This window comes from Anabrus simplex, chromosome 4, assembly GCF_040414725.1.
Source record: "Anabrus simplex isolate iqAnaSimp1 chromosome 4, ASM4041472v1, whole genome shotgun sequence".
Classification (NCBI taxonomy): Eukaryota; Metazoa; Arthropoda; class Insecta; order Orthoptera; family Tettigoniidae; genus Anabrus; species Anabrus simplex.
In genome coordinates this window covers 75,360,713-75,381,516 of record NC_090268.1, presented here as the reverse complement: position 1 = coordinate 75,381,516, position 20,804 = coordinate 75,360,713, and the positions used below count along the sequence as shown (strand labels likewise).

Here is a 20,804-nt window from a genome sequence, read left to right as displayed (position 1 = left end):
GTGGGTGGCGGACTTGGCATTTTTAAATGACATTACTGCCCATCTGAATACTTTGAACACATCGCTTCAGGGCGAAAAGCACAATATCTGCGATTAGGTGGAAAACAATTCAAGCGTTCAAAAGAAAATTGATTTTGTGAGAAAACCAGTTGCGTGCAAGGAACACAGGACATTTTCCATTGCTTGAAATAGTGAAAGATGATGTCGACTTTGATGAGCACTTGCAGGTAATTTGCCAATTACAAGAAGAGTTTGAAAAGAAATTTTCAGAATTATCAGAACTCCAAGCGGTGTTAGATGTATTTGTTCAACCATTTTCTCTTAGTGCAGACAGTGTTCCACAGCTATTTCAATTGGACTTGATTGAACGGCAGTGAAATGTTCGTCTTAAAGACCGCTTTCTAATGTCACGAAGTTTAGAAGAATTTTTCAGCGGCTTTCCGCAAGAAGAATACCCTCTTTTGTATAAACATGCATGTAAAGTCCTGTCAATGTTCGGCTCAATGCACATTTGTGATCGTTTCTTTTCGGTTCTTAAGTTTACCAAAAGTAAACATCGTGCAGCGATGAGCGATAGAAACTTGTGCAATTGTTTAAGAATATCTGTGTCCAGAAATATTGTACCCAATTTGGAGAAGATTGTTTGCTCCAAAACTGAAAGCTCGTAAAAACGACTGAGCAAAAGTCACTCAAGGTCTGTACTATCTGTTCATATTGGTAAAAATTTTGTTGAATTTTCCTCTCAGAGATGTTCAAATTTCAGTTTTGAATAAATCACACTATTCTTTACTTAACACTTGATTTCGTTTTCTGCATATTCCATACATCGGAATACTTTTTGATTTGTATATGCGGTATATTTGTTATGGCAAAACAGCCCGATCAGTTTGATGACAACAAACCCACAAAAGCCATCGGCCGCACGACTGTACATACGTATCTAGTCGGCGCGGTCCGAACATCGTCCGTCTGTCTCAGGTCTCCTCGCTGCCACACTGTAGTGGTGGTAGGGGAAGGAGCGCTAGTCTGACTGCCCAGTGCTCCCCGAGCGCGGGCGCACTCTTGGAGCGCAATTGCTGGATGGCCCTGCTCTAGACATATTCTTGCAGTGGTCTCCTATCTTGAAACGATGAATATTCCTGTTCACTTTTCATCTAATGTGTTGCAAAGTTTGTTTGAATTTCTAAGTCATATAAAGAGAAACACCAAGCCATATAAAGGGAGATATTAACATGAAAAGGAATGTATAACTGAATGAACACAATGGCAGGTCGGTGTAGGAAGAAGGAGCAATAGAAATAAAATACAAAAGGACAAGGACTATCTCTACATCTTCATACACTGCCATCTTGAAATGGCATAGCTCTCTCCACATCAGACGAAGCAAGTGGTTGTGCGGTTTGGATCACCTAGCTATCAGATTCCATTCGGGACATAGAGGGTTTGAACCCCACTGCTGGCAGCCCTGAATGTAGTCGCTTCCTTCCCACTCCTATCCCCTCTTTGGTATGACCTATCTGTGTTGGTGCGATGTTAAACAGGTTGTAAAAAAAAAAAAAATCTCATCAGACCCATTCCTTCTCAGCCCCCAAAGAGCTTGATCTTCACTTAGGCCTATATTTTGCTGAGCGAATTGGCTACGCAGTACGGATTGTGTAGCTGTAGGTTTAGACTTGGGAGATGGTCAGTTTCAATCCCATCGCCGGCAGCCCTATAGATGGTTTTTCATGGTTTCTCATTTTTACACCATCACATCTGAATCTTAGTTGAAACCATGACGGTTACTTTCCCAGTCCTAGCTCTTTCTCATACCCACTATTGTTGCCAACCTCTGCTTGTTAGTGTAACATTAATCCACTTGCAAAAAAGAAACTTCCATGTTTTCTTTGCACCTCCTCATTGGTGATTTATTTTATTCTCTGTATCTTAATTTTGAACTTCTGTTCTGAAATGAAGTAAGATTCCTTTCCATGTCAAACTAGTTATTAATAAAAATGTGAATGCTATATTCTTACTGCATGATTAACATTTTCATAACCCCAACTATTGTATAGTGATTCGCATAGGTCAGGAAAATTTTCTAGTTTGCTCCTAGGTGAAACAGTAAGTTTCATACAATATCAAGGAATGCCCTATTCATGTCTTGTATGTCTTTAAAGTGTTATTTTTTGTCTGAACTATTTATGTTTATTTGGTTTTAGTGGTGGGCAACAAGTGTGATCTTCCCACAAGGGCTGTGGATATGAGTCAAGCACAGGAAGTAGCTAAGCAGTATATGATTCCCTTCGTAGAAACCTCAGCTAAAACCCGTTTGGGTGTGGATGATGCCTTCTATACGTTGGTGCGAGAGATCAGAAAAGATGTAAGTGTAACTATGGTCTTTCTTTCATCTTTATATATAACATATATATATATTAACATAACATATTTTTTGCTTAAATTTGTGTTACAGAAGGAACATCGTGGGAAAGACAAGCGGAAGAGGGTTCGAATAAGCTATAGGCGGAAGCAGTGTTGCCTTTTATAATCATTATTTAAAAAAACTTTGTTAGGATGTGGGACAGTGATAAGGAGTCGTCAGGAAATAATTTGTTGGAATATTCACCAAGTTATGCTGTGGTGAATGCATTGCCAAAAAGGTTAAATGTGGTAAAAACACTATTTGCACACATTTGAAATGAGAGGGAAGAAAGCCAGTAAAACTGTGTTTGTTTTATTTTGTACTGTTGGAGCCAAAGGATGGAATTTGTACTGTAAGAATACTTACATTCCATTTGTAACACAATTCCAGTTAGGAGAGGCAATGGCAAGAGTACAGGAGTATTTTTTCCTATGACAAGCACAATAGAAAGACTGGCTATTAACATCTGAAGTGGTTAAAACATTTAAATGTTTTCTGTGAGCCTTGATATGTTTTTGGGACTGATATTTGTTGGAAACAACAAGAAACAGATGTTATTTTTAAATATATTTAATCACTTCCATCAAGGCAGGACAGGGTTCCATATGACAGCTGTTAACAAACTGTACGCACAGGTCAGCATTTAAAAAATAAGTTGTTGAATATTTCAAAGGTATATTGTGTAATGTCGGATTGGAATCTGACTGCAAATTCTGAGAAAAGGAAACGTCTAAATATTTCCACTCAGAATTAATTTACATTTTTAATGAAAGTTGTTAATATGTAATATTCTAGACTATTTTGTCAAATTTTATTATGCCATATCAGTTTTAGTCAAAGCAAGTGTTTTTTCTTGTAGAGGTATATATACATTTCTCTGTGAAGATTGAGATTGAAGGCCCTTACGTCCATGCAGTGAAGCATTGTGAAGGGAAACTGAGGTGAATTCTTTGTGAGCAGCTTTATTTGCTTTTCCTTTAAGAAGTGACTGTTTGAACAAACATTTCTTTAGTGAAAGTAAGGCTGCCTATTGACAGTTTGTGACTGTGTTCCATTTCTACTCATGGCATTGGAATTAACAGGACATGACTCCTTTCTTTTTTGTCGAGCAGTCCGAAAGTTTTAGCTTCTGGTGCTGAATGTGAAATATATGTGCATGAACTTATGGGCCCTTTGTTTTCTACTTTGGGTTTCATTCAAGCATTTAGAGGTTTGTCTTGCATTTGAGCATGACCTCATTGAAGTTAAGGAAACCTATCTTCACTTTGTTGTAGAAACTTTTAAAGGTTAAATCTGCATATGAAGTATTCTAGTGCTCATACCTATACTTCACTCTGTTACTGTGTATAAGTTTGTGTTTTTTCCTTCTGTAATTGTTTACTGCACAATTTATCTAATGGCACACAATTCATGATCTCATTTGAATCCTAGAGCTGCTACGACAAATATTATCAAAACTAGATTAAAAGCCAACTGAAAGATTAATTTCTTTCACATTTGAAGATTGGTCTCTGGAAAAGGGGATACATTTTAAATTATTTGCAAATTTTCACATATCTTTACTATGCAGAACCTCTTCATGCATGCCTTCTTTAATGTTGTACAACTATTGTAAATTATATGGAAAATTGTCTTTTGACAAAAATGTTTTATGGAATGAACTTGATTAGGTATATTGTACCTTGTATGTAATGTATTGATATTTACAGTCAGACTTGTCTCAAAATTACCTCAGAAATGAATAAAACATGCATTATTGTGGCCTTTTGTGTAGGTCAACATCTGTATTGTCATTGAAGAATAACCATGGAAAAGTACACAGTGCCACTCTTATGTGAAAATAAAATCAACCATGTTGGGCTGAAACTTTATATGACATTCATATTGTAGAACAGTATATGTTGAATTTTTACATATAAAATCATTGTTCACTTTGGGGAATGTGTTATCCTGATTTTATATTACTAAAGTCATTGGAATCATCTTTCATCTTGGTTTATTGCAGGATGTTTACCAATTAGACCTTTTTCACTCGTAAAAATGGATTTATTTTTGGAATGAGATATTTGTAACCATCAGGTAAGTCTTAAGAGAAAGGAATAACTATATCTTAATTTTTCAAATAAATTATGAAAGTTTTGTTTTGTTTAATATGTCTAAGTATGCAATTCTATGTTATGTACTAGTATACAATTATTTAAATAAATTTATTTTTTAAATTAACCTCTCAAATTCTTGCCAGTAGAAATCCCTCTTTCGATAATGATTTTGGTACTGTTTTTAGCATAAGCTGTCCTTGAAACGTTTGACAGATTGCAAGGAAATATTTACATAAGAACCTGAAAACTTGAGTGACAAAACATGTGGAGTCATAGTTAGTATTAAAGTGTGAAATAAAAATTAAATTTAACGTATTCTGCTACAAATTGCAATGCATCAAAGTACAGTACAAGTCCGCTATGATGAGTACGACATGTACCGAGTACCCCCATTAGAATGGCAGTGTTTGTCTGTCCCTTCAAATTCCTATATTAAATTGTGTATTATCCTTCGGCTACAGCGAGAACCCTATCACTGATGCATTCGTTATTATGAGTGATTAAGCGTGTGTGATTTTTTTCTGTTGCAGATATTCATGCACCCAGCGATTATATTGCATGCGATCGATCGTCTTCGGTTTCATTTCCTCGATATGTCCACTAGCGAGCTCTCTCGTCGACATTTGAAGGCAATGTTGGAGTCTATTAGTAATACCCATTAACTGCTGTTCCGTAAAGAAAAATGGAAATGAAAGAGAACATGTTTTCATAATACATGCATGCGTAAAAAATGTGTCTGATATAGCAGTTGTTAACTCTTAAAAATAAAAACTGAAGTAAACAATCGCGTAATTTTAACGCTAAATACTGCAATTAAGTAAGAATGGGATACACCTCAAAATATGTCCGACTCGGCTGAATGGTTAGTGTACTGGCCTTCGGTTCAGAGGGTCCCGGGTTCGATTCCCGGCTTGGTTGGGAATTTTAACCTTCATTGGTTAATTCCATTGGCCCAGGGACTGGGTGTTTGTGCTCTCCCCAACATCCCTGCAACTCACACACCACACACAACACTATCATCCACCACAATAACACGCAGTTGCCTACACATGGCAGATGCCGCCCACCCTCATTGGAGGGTCTGCCTTACAAGAGCTGCACTCGGATAGAAATAGCAACACAAAATAATAATAATAATTATTATTATTATTATTATTATTATTATTACCTCAAGATATGGAAGAGTGCATCATTGATTTCAGGGCTTAGTTTTATATTTTCTCGCATCTGGTTAAATTTATAGCGAGAAGGTTATCATTTCTATACTGGTGCTGGAAATATGTTTTCATGATACATATAGTATGGTTAAGTTGGGTTAGGTAATGCTGTTTGTATAAGAAAACTGAAACGTTTGCCACAAAATGTGATAGATCATCTGTACAGTATTGTTTTCTCAGTATATGCACTTGTGAGCTCTCGTCGGCATTCAAAGCCAATTACACGTTATAATTCTCATATTTTGGTCCGTATTGAATTGTACATTAAAGTCAAAGAAATATTAATGTTTATTTAATTCCACCTATTATGTCTGAGTTGATTAGTAATACCCGTCAACTGCTGTTCCATGGAGAAAATTAGGATTGAAATAGGGGAATATATTTCCATTACAAATACGTAAACAATGTGGTCGATAGTGGTTGTTAACTCATTAGAAATAAGGGCTAAGTAAACGATCGCTTAATTTTAATACTCTACACTGAAATTAAGTAAGAATGTGACACATCTCCAGATATGCCAGAACGCATCACTGATTTAAGAATTTAGTTTATATTTTCTTACGTCTTGTTAAATTTTGGAGAGGCTATTCCCATGTAAATTTGTAGCAAAAATCTTATAATTTCTCTGCTGGCACTTGGAATATGTTTTCATGATACTTATAGTATGGTTAGTTTGGGTGACGCTGTTTGAATAAGAGAACTGAAACATTTGCCACAAAATGCGATTGGTCATCTTCGGTACCGTATCTTTTCTTGCTGTGTACTCTTGCAAGCTCTCTCTTTGATCTTTAAAGGCGATGTTGGAGTCAATTAGTAATGTCCGTCGACTGCTGTTCTCTAAAAGAAAATTCAAAATGAAAGGATAACACGTTTTCATAATAAATGCATAAATAACATGGCCGATAGCAGTTGTTAACTCGTTAGAAATAAAGGCTGAAGTAAACAATCGCTTAATTTTTAATGTTATATACTGAAATGAAGAATATGATACACCTCAGAGTACAGGTTATATTTTCTCACATCTAGTTAAATTTCGGAAAGGCTGTTCCCATGTAATTTTGTAGTGAGGTGGTTATCATTTCTCTACGTGCGCTTGAAATAAGTTTTCATGATACATGTACGGTTAGGTGAGATGACACTGTTTGAAAAAAGGAAACTGGAACATTTGCCACAGAGGCCTCGGGAGTGATGCTATTTTTTTTCGGAATGAAATAAAACATACACTTTTACATAGTCTTAGATTTCGAAAAATAAAACGAGCAAGCTTAGTGTGGATATCGTCCACGAAAACGCAAGCTTTGAATAAACTGATTGTGGTTTCATACCGATTTTAATATGTATGGGTTTTTACAAAAAATTGGATATACCGACAATCCGTTATAGGGAGTAAATTTTTCGCCGTTATGAATTCTCGCTATAACAGATTTTACTATATATGAAAAATAGGGGCTGCCTGGCCGAGGCGGTAAAGGCATGCTCGGCTCGCCCGGAAGGACGTGGGTTCGAATCCCCGTCAGGAAGTCGTAAAATTTAAGAAATGAGATTTCCACTTCCGGAGGTGCATATGGCCCTGAGGTTCACTCAGCCTACACCAAAAATGAGTACCAGGGTAATTCCTGGGGGCAAAGGCGGCCGGGCGTAGAGCTAACCACTCCACCCCATCAAGTGCCGAGGTTACGGATAGTGGAAGCCTTTACCTTCCACCCCTCCAAGGGCCTTCATGGCCTGTAGGGAGATGACTTTGCTTTGCTTTGCTTTTTTATATATGAAAAATAAACTATACTTTATATTGTCATATTCGACTCTCAGAAGACCATACACAACCCCATGTTCACGTTGTGGGAGATGGGCGATGTTGTGAATTATGGGATTGTCTGTAAGGGGTAAGCACAATGGAGACTAGGTGTGCCCCAGGACTGCTGCAGTAGCTGTGAAGCCCTTACAGGAACCTTGAAAAATGATGGTTAATGGGTCTCCAGAGAAGATGCTGCTGCCTTATAATATGAGGAGTTGGATCTCCAGAGGCTAGGGAAAATCCTTATAAAAAATTACCCGATTCTCCAGGTTGGGGGTTGGCTGTAGGGTCACAACTCGGGTATCTCAGTGAATAAAGCACTCATTATTAAATACAAGCCAGATGGATGAATCGGGTAACTGGGAAAAAGGCCAGAAAAGTAACAGAATCTCTTACATCTAAAGCATGATCCACACAAACTGATAAGAAAAGTGTCAAAGTGAAGACTGTCAATTGTTTTAGACATATAACCATTCACATATACAGGCATTTCAACACCGATATTATTTAGACAATAAACTTTACGGTCTCAGTTTTCTTTATTTATATGACTAATAAAAGAACCAAGCAAAACATTTTAGACATGAATAACTTGGTCTGGAGTGTAAATAATTGAACGATAACTAGTGGGCTGAGACAGGGAAGTGTTCTATCACCAATCCTGTTTACAATAGTAATGGATGACATCATGAGAACAGCAAAAGCAGCATATGGAGGAAGAGAAATGAACATGATGTTATTTGCAGATGATATTGTGATTTGGGGAGAAGACGACAGGAAGGTTCAAGAACAGTTGAATGTGGTGAATGGGAAGATCGAAGAATGTGGATTGAAAATAAGTTTAGAAAAGAGTAAAACTCTTGTTATGACTAGAGGGGAGAAAGAAGGGAAAGGTCAGATTAGACTTGCAAACAAGCCCCTGGAAGTAGTGGAAACGTTCAAATACCTGGGGAGTGAATTAATGGAGAATGCTCGACTGGATGCTGAGATTAGTAAGAGGATTCAAGCTGGAAGTTGTTTCTATCATAGTGTAAGAAACATGTTATGGGACAAAGATGTGCCATTGGAAGCAAAGTATACTATGTACAAGATGTATTATGTACCCATAACAACTTACGGAGCAGAAACTTGGACAATGACAAAGCAGGATGAGAGTCGAATACAGGCAGCCGAAATGAAGTTCTTGAGGAGTATGATACAGAAGAGTAGAAGAGACAAAATAAGGAATGAGAAAATCCGGGAAGAAATTGGAGTGGAAAAAATTAATGATAGAATAGAGAAGAGCCGACTAAGATGGTTTGGGCACATAAAGCGAATGAGCGACAAAAGAATGCCAAAAAAGGTGATGGAAATGCAAATCTAAGGAAGGAGAGGCCATGGACGACCACGATTGAGATGGAAGGTTACCATCCAATGCAGCATTATAGAAAGAAACCTGGATTGGGACACAGTGTTGGAGGAGGAGTGGTGGAAAGACCGAAGAAAGTGGAGAGGAACCATATTTGCCCCTACCCGGCTACAGCTGGATAAAGGGAAATGATGATGAGTGCAAAATTTATTAAAAACATTAAAAACAAGAAAATCTACCAAAATTAACATTTTCTTTTTTTTTTTTTAAGTAAATTTGTCAACTATATTCATAGAGAAACATTTAAAAATGGCCCAGTTTTATAGGTTAAATTAAAATGTTTTATATTTCCAAAGTATTAATTAAATGGGTTGAATTTTCAAAAAACTGTATGTGCTGGTTAAACTTACCAGGTCATTTTGTTCGGGGGAGGGGTGTGGATGGTTGGAACTCCGATCTGGGAATATTTTTTGCACCTGAAGTGCGGAGATGTACATGTAATAATCTGGTAGCATAATATATGGCAGATCTGCAGGCTCACTGTTAGTTGTTACCAGCGACAGAAATGGAAAAGCAGACAGTATCTAAAAATTTGATAAAGGTCAAACTTATGGTACAGCGCCTTGGTACCAGCATCTTTGAAATGGCGTAGCTTGTTACCTGCTCTCTGTCGCTGTTGTGAGCAATGAGTGGTGCAGCGGTAGGCAAACGACAACACATTGTCCAGCCATGTGTCGATAGGAGCTCATTGATGCCAGAGGCCAGGATAGTTGTATATTATTCAGAGTGACTGCAGAGCCAGAGTTTGAGTAATTGGCGAGAAGTACAGCAGTAATGACCAGGACAATATTTCACAATACACGGTTCAGCGAACATGGCTGCACATGGGACAGCGTAGTCAAGGACCCAGTTGTACACTAATTATAACCGCATTCCACTGATAGCAGTGCATAAGATGAGCACAAAATTAACAACACTGGACTGTGGATGATTGGAAAAATGTTGCCTGGTCTGATGAATCTAAATTCCTGGTTCATCACATAGACAGCCAAGCGCGTGTACACTGATTACTATCGGAGGCTTAATGTATCCACAAAGATGCACATGAAATGCTGTCAGTTGGTACAGTTATTTATTCACGTCTATTTACAAATTAACACACACATAACCTTAATCACAGTATCACAAACAAAACACTTCACTTCGAGAATATCAACAAAGCTGCCATTTTGACAAATACCTATCACTGCACATGGAGATTACAACCTTGAAACAGTTGCCTACTGACTGCCTACTTCGGCATGTCAGTTAACCACAACACGTGTTCACCAGTGAAACTGCTACTTAACAACTCTTCTGCTGTCAAGATTGCCTCCTTATATCTAAGCCTGGCGAGGCTTCCCCAAAGAATACCTTCTCGAAAATTCTAGGGTGCTTAATAACAATTTATAATGTACAGAATATTTTACCATCATCTAATGCCATTCTGGAAGTTACAGTGTTTTTCAAAGTACTGTAGCGGATTACAAATTATATATACTGGTAAGAATGAATTATATAATATTTACAGGTATTTACATTAACTGAACTCGTATAAATATTTATGTACAGCACGTTTCATGAAACAACGCGATCGTATTGTAATAATAATAATACAAATACTAACTGGATGTAACACTTCAAAGCCATACATGAAAATGAAAGTCCAAAGTCTATTTCCAGTCATTTGACCAGATCAGGAATGGAATGAATGAAGCCCCATCTAGCGGCGAGGATAGAAATGGTGCCGGCTGCCAAAGCCTGTCGCACTCCTCTGGTCATAGCCATACATACATGTAATAATAATCATCATAATCATATAATAATAATAATAATAATAATAATAATTATTATTATTATTATTATTATTATTATTATTTCAGCTCAATGCTTGTATTCTTTACCCATGGGTGAGAGAATATTGTTTTCAAGTTATATCTGTTTATCACACTTGTGTCAATATATCCCCTATAACTTGAAACAATTTCCACACTTTGTCACACTCTCTTGGTCCTCACTGTTCAACTACACGCAAATTACCTCAGTCACACAGCCCTCCTGCGGGCGCTGTTGAAGTCCACAGTTTGTAGCCAGGTGGTTCGATCGGGGGCCACCATCTTCTAGCTCCGCTAGCTTTCCCCACATTCGTATTTTTTTGTTCTATCAGGTGGCACCCTCGTTTGTTGGTTGTTGGTTGTTGGTTCAGACCCCATTGGTTCTCCATCTCCTAGAGGGGGTCCCACTGGCTATGTCATTGCCATCGCTGCCTCCATCTCCTGGGACATCGTCTGAGAGCTTCCCCATAGTTCTGCTTCACGCGCTGGACAGCTCACAATGCCGTAGAGCTTGCTGCATCTGTCGAGCGCCTCGCTTTTGGTGTTGTACTGGTACGACCCATTCACCATCGCATCATCTAGTTGTTCGGTCTTGGCGTCGAATACCCGCGGCGTTCCGTTGGTGCGCTGAGTCCTCTCCTGCAGCTGGACTCGGTAGTCGGCTCTCGGTTGGTGGGCACTGCCGCGCCCGCTGAATTCTCCCACAACTTCCTCACAGGTCGAACATGGCTGCAGGCTGCATCGTACTTCCATCTCCTGCCCACGAAGTCCAGTGATCGGGTATTTGGCTCCCTCTTCTGACGTCAATCTGGTCTTGAGCTGAGCCTCAATGTTCCCCTCGAGTTTTCCAAACTGGGCCTCGATATTCTCCTCGAGTGTTCCAAACTGGGCCTCGATGTTCTCCTCAAGCTTTCCAGCCTGGGCCTCGATGTGAGAGAATATTGTTTTCAAGTTATATCTGTTTATCACACTTGCGTCAGGCTGCAAGTAAGCCCATGCTACATCACCTCCCCACACTGTACTGTATACCGACTGGAAGACCTGCCATCACACTAGTGGTATGAAATCCTCCAGGATACTTTCCACCTACTTGTTAATGTCTCACCGAGCAATTGCAGGTTATAAATGGATGTACACTATATTAGATAGGTGGTCAAAATGTAACGGCTCGCATTACTGTAGAACCAAGTTACACTTAATCCAGCCATTTAACTCTCCAACTCAAAACTCTGACACAAAGCTGTGAGTCGGACAGCAGACAACAGCATGATGCTGTATGGAGTGAAAAGTCAGGTTGTAAGTTCCACTTATTTATATCAAGCTCCTCACCTTCATCTTTCCTGTCCGACCTCTCTTGGTCAACTCTTGTTTTTCTACCCCAACCATATTAGGTTTGTGAGGCCCAGGGAGTCTCATTTATATGTCCTACGTGGCCCTTCTCTTTCTTTTATTGTTAACTTAATTCCTCGAAGTGTCGAACCTCTTCCTTCTTATTAACGTTAATAGAGGATGGTTGCCCTATTTTACTTCCTCTTAAAACAATAATTACCACTCCCACCACAGATCCACTAAGAGGAAAGGTCCCGTCAGTTTTAATAACTACGTTGATGGAGTGAAAATACCTAGGTGTTAATATGAGGAAAGATCTTCATTGGGGTAATCTCATTAACAAGGTTCTAAATAACATATTGTCATTGCGTCTCAAAATACCATTATGTGACAATGTTGATAAGAGAAATACTGGTGCACAGCACATGTATCACTTTATGAAAATTTCATAGATATAGTTCATGCAATTCTGAACCTTAGATGACAGAATCTTTCTGGTCAGTGTTCTAAGCTGTGAAATATCACATAGGATGATTGAGAGATCTCTCTATTGGTTATGAGAAAATTTAAGGGTTGTACTAAGGTTGTAAAGGAGAAGGCGTATTAAGTCACTGGTAAGACTCCAATTAGAGCAGGGTTCCATTGTCTGGAATCCTTACCAGGTCACTTGATTCAAAAATTGAAAAAGATCCTAAGGAAAGCAGCATGGTTTGTTCTGGGTAATTTTCCGACAAAAGAGAAGTATTGCAAAGATGTTGCAAATTTTGGACTGGGAAGACTCGGGAGTAAGGAGATAAAATGCTCGACTAAGGAGTATGTATTGGACATTATAAATTTTCCAGCTATGAGAGACTTCGTCTTACTTTCAAAAATTGATGCTTGCTAGGCTGTAAGTGGTATGTTCTGAGGTGTTGATGGAGAAAAGAGGTGGAATGACATCAGTAGATGAATAAGCTTGAAAGGGGTTTTTAAAAGGAGGAAGGATCATAATATGAAGATAAAGTCAGAATTCAAAAGGATAAATTGGGACAAATATTTGTTTACAGGAAGAAGAACTAGGGATTACAATAATTTACCAAGGGAGAGGATTGATAAATTTTCAACTTCTTTGAAACTGTGATAGGGAATCTGCCGCCTGGTCAACAGCGCTAAACGCAGATCAATGGTGGCTGACTGATAATAGTGAACCAGGAGCAATTTTCAGTTATACTAACCAACAAATTTCAACAGTGTGTTCGTTAAATGGAAGTGATGAGGTGATTCTGAAATCATTTTTCCTGCTTATTTCAAACTTATTTACAAAACTCTTCTGTCACTCAGGGTTTGAGTTTTGACTTTCAAAAAATATACTCCCCCCCGGAATACCATGACCTTGATGACGGTGTGGGGGCTTTTGTGCTTGTTGATTCTGGGGCTGTGCCAGCTAAGGGTTACCCATCCTGGATTGGCCTCAGTGGCCAGACTAACAAGGTGTCCCCCGAGTTGCCTGTGCTCTTTTTTTCCTTCATTTCTATTACTTTTCTATGCTAATTTTCTTAAATTTAATTACAGTCTAGCCAACCTCTCTGCCTCGGGTCACGGCGAGGTGATTCATGGCTACTGGGAGAGCAGTCGTTAGCGGCACCTCGGCAAGCAGAGCTCTCCTGATGGTTGACAGAATATTTCCATAGCTGCTCGTGGGATCAAAAATAGATTTTATGGGTTCGGTTTTTAATTCAGTTAAGGTTGCTGGCCTTCAAATGGTGTCTTTTAAAGGAAAGAAAAGAAAGAGATTTACTCAATTAGCATTGAACAGTGGAAGTGACAAAAGACTTCCTCGATTCCTGGTTGCTTCCAGGATCAATGGTCAGAGCTTCTTGAATGAATGTCCTTTCCTGATAAGTAATTCTGTGGAGGTGAAGTCGATGAAATGCGAAAGCTTTGAGATGGATCCGTATTAATAAAGACTTCAATGGCTGAGCAGAGCAGAGTAGATGGTTACTTAACACAACAGTGTTTGGAAATATAGCAGTGAAAATCGAAAATCACAATTCGGTGAACTCCTGTAAAGGAGTTATTTTCCACAGGGATTTGATGAAGGCATCCATATCATGATCCACAACATATGTGAAGAGGTTAAAGAGGCGTGTTGTGATAAGCTGCTCAATATGGGTGCTTTTATCTCGACATTCGACACCCAGACACTGCCCTAAAGAATCAAAGTTACCGTGTACTGTCTAACTGCAAGATCTTACATTCCAGCTCCAATGAGGTGCTATAACTGCCAAAAATTAGGCTACTCCTCACTGCGTTGCCAAGGTTTGTCGACTTGTGGTATGTATGGAAAGTGTGAACACACTGGTGTCGACTGTACATCACCACCTATTTGTGTCAACTGCCCAGGTATTTGTGCTTCTACATCCAAGGAATGCCCCACTTTCAGGGAGGAGAAAAAGATCCAGGAGATCAAAACTCTGGATAAACTCTATCTCCTTCGCTGAAAAGGTTGCATAAGTGCAGATCTCGCCACAAAGTTCTGTACCAGCAGCAACAAAATCAGAAAGATCGAACAATAAAATACTATTATCTTTTTTTTAGCATATGGCTTATACAGACAATATATACACACATATTTACAAATGAGAAACAAAGTAATTTGTGTTTCACAATTGAATACCTAGTTCTTCAATCCAGCATATAGCATCTGGAGTTATCAGCAGGACGTCTGCTTCATCACTGTGATAGGCTCGAATCTTGCATTCCCTGACGATATGATGAATAGTCTGGTGTGGATCTCCACAGTCTGGATTAGGTAGCTTTTTCCAATTATGGAGAGCGGCTCTGCACCAGCCATGTCCTGTTCTGATTCTGTTCAGGGCAGTCCAGGTCTTGCGTGGTAGGTGGGATCCGCTTGGAAGGTTGGGACATGAGAAGAAGGTATGCAGGCACACATCTGTTGCTGCTTCTCATCGAGGTTTCCACTCATCAAGAGATTTAAAATCCTTGATAATGACAATATTATTTGCTTTACATCCCACTAACTACTTTTACGGTTTTTGGAGACGCCGAGGTGCTGGAATTTAGTCCTGCAGGAGTTCTTTTACATGCCAGTAAATCTACCAATACGAGGGCTGATGTATGTGAGCACCTTCAAATACCACCGGACTGAGCCAGGATCGAACCTGCCAATTGGGATCAGAAAGCCAGCACCTCAACAGTCTGAGCCACTCAGCCTGGCTTTAAAATCCTTAGCATCCATGTTAGCAGCATCACGCAGAGTTGGATGGCGTGATTTTAGTTTCTTAAGATTCAAAAGTGGCAGGTCACTATGCATGGGTAGCCTAGGATTTCTGGAGATCTTGTGGAATTCCTTCATAAGGGCATTAGACTGGTGGCATTATACCAGTTTGCAGTGGAAGCCAATGAACTGGAGTAGATGTGATTGTGCCAGACATGATGTGCATTGTGGTATTAGGCTGGGTGTCAAGCCTTGTATGAGGACTGTTCAACCAAACTGGTGCACAATACTCAGCACTTGAATACATCAAACCCAAGGCTGAAGATTGCACAGTGGTTGCTGAATATCCCCAGGTAGTTTCCACACAGTTTATGGAGGATGTTGTTTCGAGGCTTCAACTTTTGCGCCAAGTTCAGGAGGTGTTGTTTGAAGGATAGCATACGGTCCAAGATGACGGCAAGGAATTTTGGGTTCCGATTATGACGAAGAATTCTGCCTCTGAAAGTAACATTCCATTTCACGTTTGCCAAATGATTATTTAAATGGATGCAAGACACTTTTGTTTTACTCACACCGGGTTAAGTCTCCAGATTTTGAAAGAGTTTTCCAGTAAAGACAGGTCTTCGGTCAGAATCTCTTCAGTTGTCTCCATTCCCTGATCTTGTACGACTAGAGCCAAGTCGTCGCCATAGCAGAATTTTCTGGATGAAGTGTCAGGAAGGTCAGAGAGATACGAGTTAAACAGTAAAGGGGAGGCAATGCGTTGTTTAGCTTCCTTTCCTTGCTTATCTTGCTTCGAGTGATTACTTGAAACTTCCGATCATTTAACATGTTGTTAACCAGTTGAACCATCGTTCTGCACGGTATGATACGAAGAAATTTGTAGATATGGCCTTCCCTCCATACAGTGTCAAAGGCAGCAGTAAGATCAACAAATGCTACAGATATTTTCAGCTACAGTTGATATCCTGCCTCTGTGAAGGATTAAGAGACAATACTTGGTTGCAGCAGTTACGCCCTGGTCTGAAGCCTGCCTGTTCAAATGGAATATCCTCTAGAATTGTGTTACTTATTCTGTCATATATCAACCTTCCAAAGAGTTTGTAGCAGCAGCTAAGAAGGGCGATGGGTTGATAACTTTCTACTCTGTTGCTAGGTTTGCCAGGTTTCAGAATAGAAATTATCTTTGCCTTTTTGAACTCCTATGGAAGTTGACCAATCAGCAGGATGTCAATGAAGAACTCTGCCAACCATTCCTTAGCATATCCTTCCAAATGAATCAGGAATTCTGAATGGATGCCATCGTCCTTCAATCCCATGTCAGTGTCTTAAACTGTGAAGGGACGTGCAAATTCAGATGAGGGAGATGTCTTTTGCAGATCAAGAAGCTGTCGTCTAATATGTTTGGTATGTTTCTTGTTGGGAGGTACTCTTGATGTGGTAATGATGTGGGAAGCAATTCAGTCAGTGTTACTCCTGACGGTTTTCTGCATACTTATCCACTTCTTCCCAATCTTCTCAGAAGGCTCCATGCTTCCCTGCTTGAGTGGATAAAGTCCATACTTTCAACTGTACCTGTCCATTTCTGCCTTCAAGATAAGTCTAAGCTCGTCAAAAGTTCTGTAGCTATCTCTTGGTCACTATTTTGCTGGAAGTGTTGGTATAGTGTTTCACTTTCATCGCTCCATCCTGGGATATATTTTTTTCCATATCCTCTTGGCATACACTTTTTAGAAGTTGCTGTTTAAGTCAGAATTTGAATCCTTGCCCCAAGCAGTTGAGCTGTAAGTACCTTGATCTTTGGCATTGAACATTATATGAAGATTGTTCACTTCAGCCCATTCTGTGAGCATGCTTCCATTTCCATCATTGTCAGAGTATTTCCAAAATTCATGGTGACTATTGAAGTCCCCTATATAAAATGCAGGATGTTCTGCAAGTTTGTAAGAGAAAATCGGGCCAGGGTGTTTTGGATGGCTTATAAACATTTGTGATAGTGATATCATGCACTTGTATGACAACCATATGTATATCTTCCTTCACATTAACAGAAATTAGTGAAGCCTCGTTTAAGTTGCTCCAAACATAAGTAGCAATTCTATATGCCTCATGATAAGTTAGCGCCAACAGCCATAGCCGTGTTGAAGCACCGGATTCCGTGATATCTCCGAAGTTAAGCAACATTGGGCATGGTCAAGATTTGGATGGGTTGCCATGCGCTGTTGGTAGGAGTAAGGGAATGGAGGAGCGGAAAGGAACTGGCCACACTACCGCACGTAAACTCCGGCTCAGGCACACCTCTGCGGAGGTTCGGACCTGCCTTCGGGCAGAATACACCTTACCTTACCATGATAAGTTCCACCAAGAGCAGTATATCCAGGAATTCGACCTCTGCTTCGGAATGTTTCTTTGCTGGAAAGACGAGTTTCCTGAATGGTAACAATATCAATGTTATTGTCCAGCAGGAATTTCGACAGATAGTCACACTTTGCCTTGCTAATGCTTTCGATATTCTTTGTAGGAGTCTGATAGATGGACCAGTGTTTCTTGTTAATGAGTTCTGAGAAGAGCTGTTTCTATTATTTCATCGATATGTCATTGCCAGGAGATCCTGTGGATAATCTGGCTGCCTGTTTTTGCTGTTGCTAGGTTAGTACTGCCCAGGAGGCACGTTTAGGGCAATCAGAGGTTAAACATATGGACGTGAACAACTCTACCTCCCAAAATGGTATGAAGCATAGTGACAGTCCTAAGAAGGTATCTGGGATACCATCCAGTGCATTATTGCAACCATCGGCTGGGAAGTCCTCCCCTACCAAGGTGGGGCGAAAAGACTTCCCCAACCAGGGCTGGCTGGTCCAGTCCTCCTACCTATGCCTAGACAAAGGAGAAGCCACAGGGCTCCCGTAAAATGTTGAAGAAGAAGAAGAAGAGACTGTAAAGGGTAAAGGCTGTAAAGAGTAGTGAGCCAGTATCCACTAATCAGGAGATAGTGGGTTCGAACCCCACTGTTGGCAGCCCTGAAGATGGTTTTCTGTGGTTTCCCATTTTCACACCAGGCAAATGCTGGGGCTGTATCTTAATTAAGGCCACAGCCACTTCCTTCCCATTCCTAGGCCTTTCCTATCCCATTGTCGCCATAAGACATATCTGTGTCGGTGCGACGTAAAGCAAAAAGCAAAAGTAGTGAATGTTTCGAATTAAAAAATAAATTCAATTTTTTAAAAACATTTTTAACTATTTGTATTTTTAGTGTAAGTAGGTTAGTGCATCTCAAAATATGAGAAATTTGGGTTTATGATGTCAAATTAACTGATGAAGAGAGTGGATGGTGTAGCAACTGGGGCCATTTGTACACCAGTCCGCAAAAACATCTTCACTGACGAAGTGCTGCTTCGTACTCGGCTTGACACAGTTGCAATTTGTGCACCATTGCCAGGAATGACAACGGCGTGCAATGTTTACTTTCCACCAGATGCCTGAACTCCAGTACTTGATAGCTCAGTTACCTCCTCCTTTCTGTTGCAGGGAGACGTGAACACTCATAACACCCTCTGGGGTTCACCGCCTTCTTGTGCTAGTGGGAGGATTGTTGAGTGATTGATCAACTGGTTTGATCATGGCATTGGAAACCAACACACATCAGCAGCGCACATGGCACATTCTCACACCTATATGTTACCTTGTTCCTGTTACAGTGGCAAGATGACCTGTGTGATAGTGACAACTTCCTGATACTTTTAACACTCTTGAATCAAAGACAGTCTTAAGTACCCAAGCACTGTGAGCAAACTGGCCAAAATTTTTAAAATTTGCAGTGATGGCCGATGATATTCTGGAGTATGTTAATGGCCATGTTTCTTCCATTACAACTGGAATTCTGGCTGCTGCAGAGGAAACAATTACTTCCTCATCTGGTATTCTTCACCAGGAACGGGCCCCATGGTAGACTGATGAAATTGCAGCAGTCATACGTGATCGCCGATGGGCTTTTAAGCATTATCGTCGACATCCTACGACGGCCAGTCATTTCCCATTTAAGCATCTACACGCCAAGGCCAATATTTTATTTGAGAAAGAAAGCTACGTGGGAGAAGTATGTGTCTTCCATTACGGCACATACTCTGGCATTACAAGTGTGGACAAAACTCTGCCGTACAGTTGGAGTGCAGAATTTGTCCTCAGTCTCCAGAATCTCCATTAGTGGAGATGTGGTTACAATTCCTGCAGTCATTGCAGGACACATCACATCAAATTTTGCACATATGTCCAGCTCTGGGAGATACAACCCTGCATATCTGCCTATGAAGCATGAAGCAGCGGCACATTATCTCTCCTTCGCCTCTAGTGCTTCACATTCCTATAACACACCTTTCATGGAGTGGGAATTGCGGAGAGCACTTGCGTTGTGCAGAGACATGGCTCCTGCACCGGACAAAATCCATACTCAAATACTTAAACATTCGAGTGACTGTTGTCTCAAGGATCAACAGAATATGGAGGGAGTGTTTCCACCTCAATGGCGTGAGGGAATTGTGATACCAATTCCCAAGCCAGGTAAAGATCCAAAACTTCCAGATAGTTATAGGCCTATATGTCTTAAATTTTTCTTTTACAATCTGTTGTATATCGCATCGACATAGATAGGTCTTATGACGATGATGGGATGGGAAAGGGCTAGGAGTGGGAAGGAAGCAACTGTAGCCTTAATTAAGGTACAGCCCCAGCATTTGCCTGGTATTGAAAGGGGAAACCACAGAAAAACATCTTCTGGAATACCGACGGTGGGGTTTGAACCCACCATCTCCCAAATGCAAGCTAATAGCTACGTGACCCAAACTGCACAGCCTCTTGCTCAGTATAACGAATGGCCTTTGTAAGCTATTTGAAAGGATGGTGAACCAGCGACTTGTGTGCACCATGAAAAAGGAAGGTCTCTTAATTAACTACCTTCTTCTTCTTGCTAGTTGCTTTACGTCGCACCGACACAGATAGGTCTTATGGCGACAATGGGACAGGGAAGGGCTAGGAGTGGGAAGGAAGCGGCCGTGGCCTTAATTAAGGTACAGCCCCAGCATTTGCCTGGTGTGAAAATGGGAAACCGCGGAAAACCATTTTCAGGGCTGCCGACAGTGGGGTTCGAACCTACTATCTCCCGAATACTGGATACTGGCCGCACTTAAGCGACTACAGCTATCGAGCTCGGTAATTAACTACCAGTGTGGTTTTCACTCTCATCAGTCTGCCAATGATCATCTGGTCAGAGAGGAGAGCGCCATTCAGGAGGCCTTTCTCCGAAAGGAACACCTCGCTGCCATGTTTTTTGACCTGGAGATAGCTTACACTACCTGGCGATATGGAACTATCTTCACACTACACCAATGGGGATTTCAGGGAAATTTGCCAACGTTTATTGAGAACTTCACGTCCCTCTGGCTGGCAAGGGGGCTTTCGGTACTAGCCCCATTCCCAGTCTACTCACTGAAGCGGGAGTTCCAGCTTTACAAATAAGGAGTCGGCAGTT

General features: G+C 40.3%; 1 protein-coding gene across 1 annotated transcript in view; it reads left to right on the top strand.

Moving 5' to 3' along the window:
* Positions 1-4,624, top strand: part of LOC136871640 (ras-like protein) — an 82,464-nt gene extending 77,840 nt beyond the window's left edge. Inside the window, exons 6-7 of the mRNA XM_067145119.2 lie at positions 2,202-2,362; positions 2,453-4,624. Coding sequence (XP_067001220.1) covers positions 2,202-2,362; positions 2,453-2,527 — 236 coding nt within the window. The 3' untranslated portion in view covers positions 2,528-4,624. The remainder of the gene's footprint in view (positions 1-2,201; positions 2,363-2,452) is intronic.
* Positions 4,625-20,804: the final 16,180 nt, after the last annotated feature.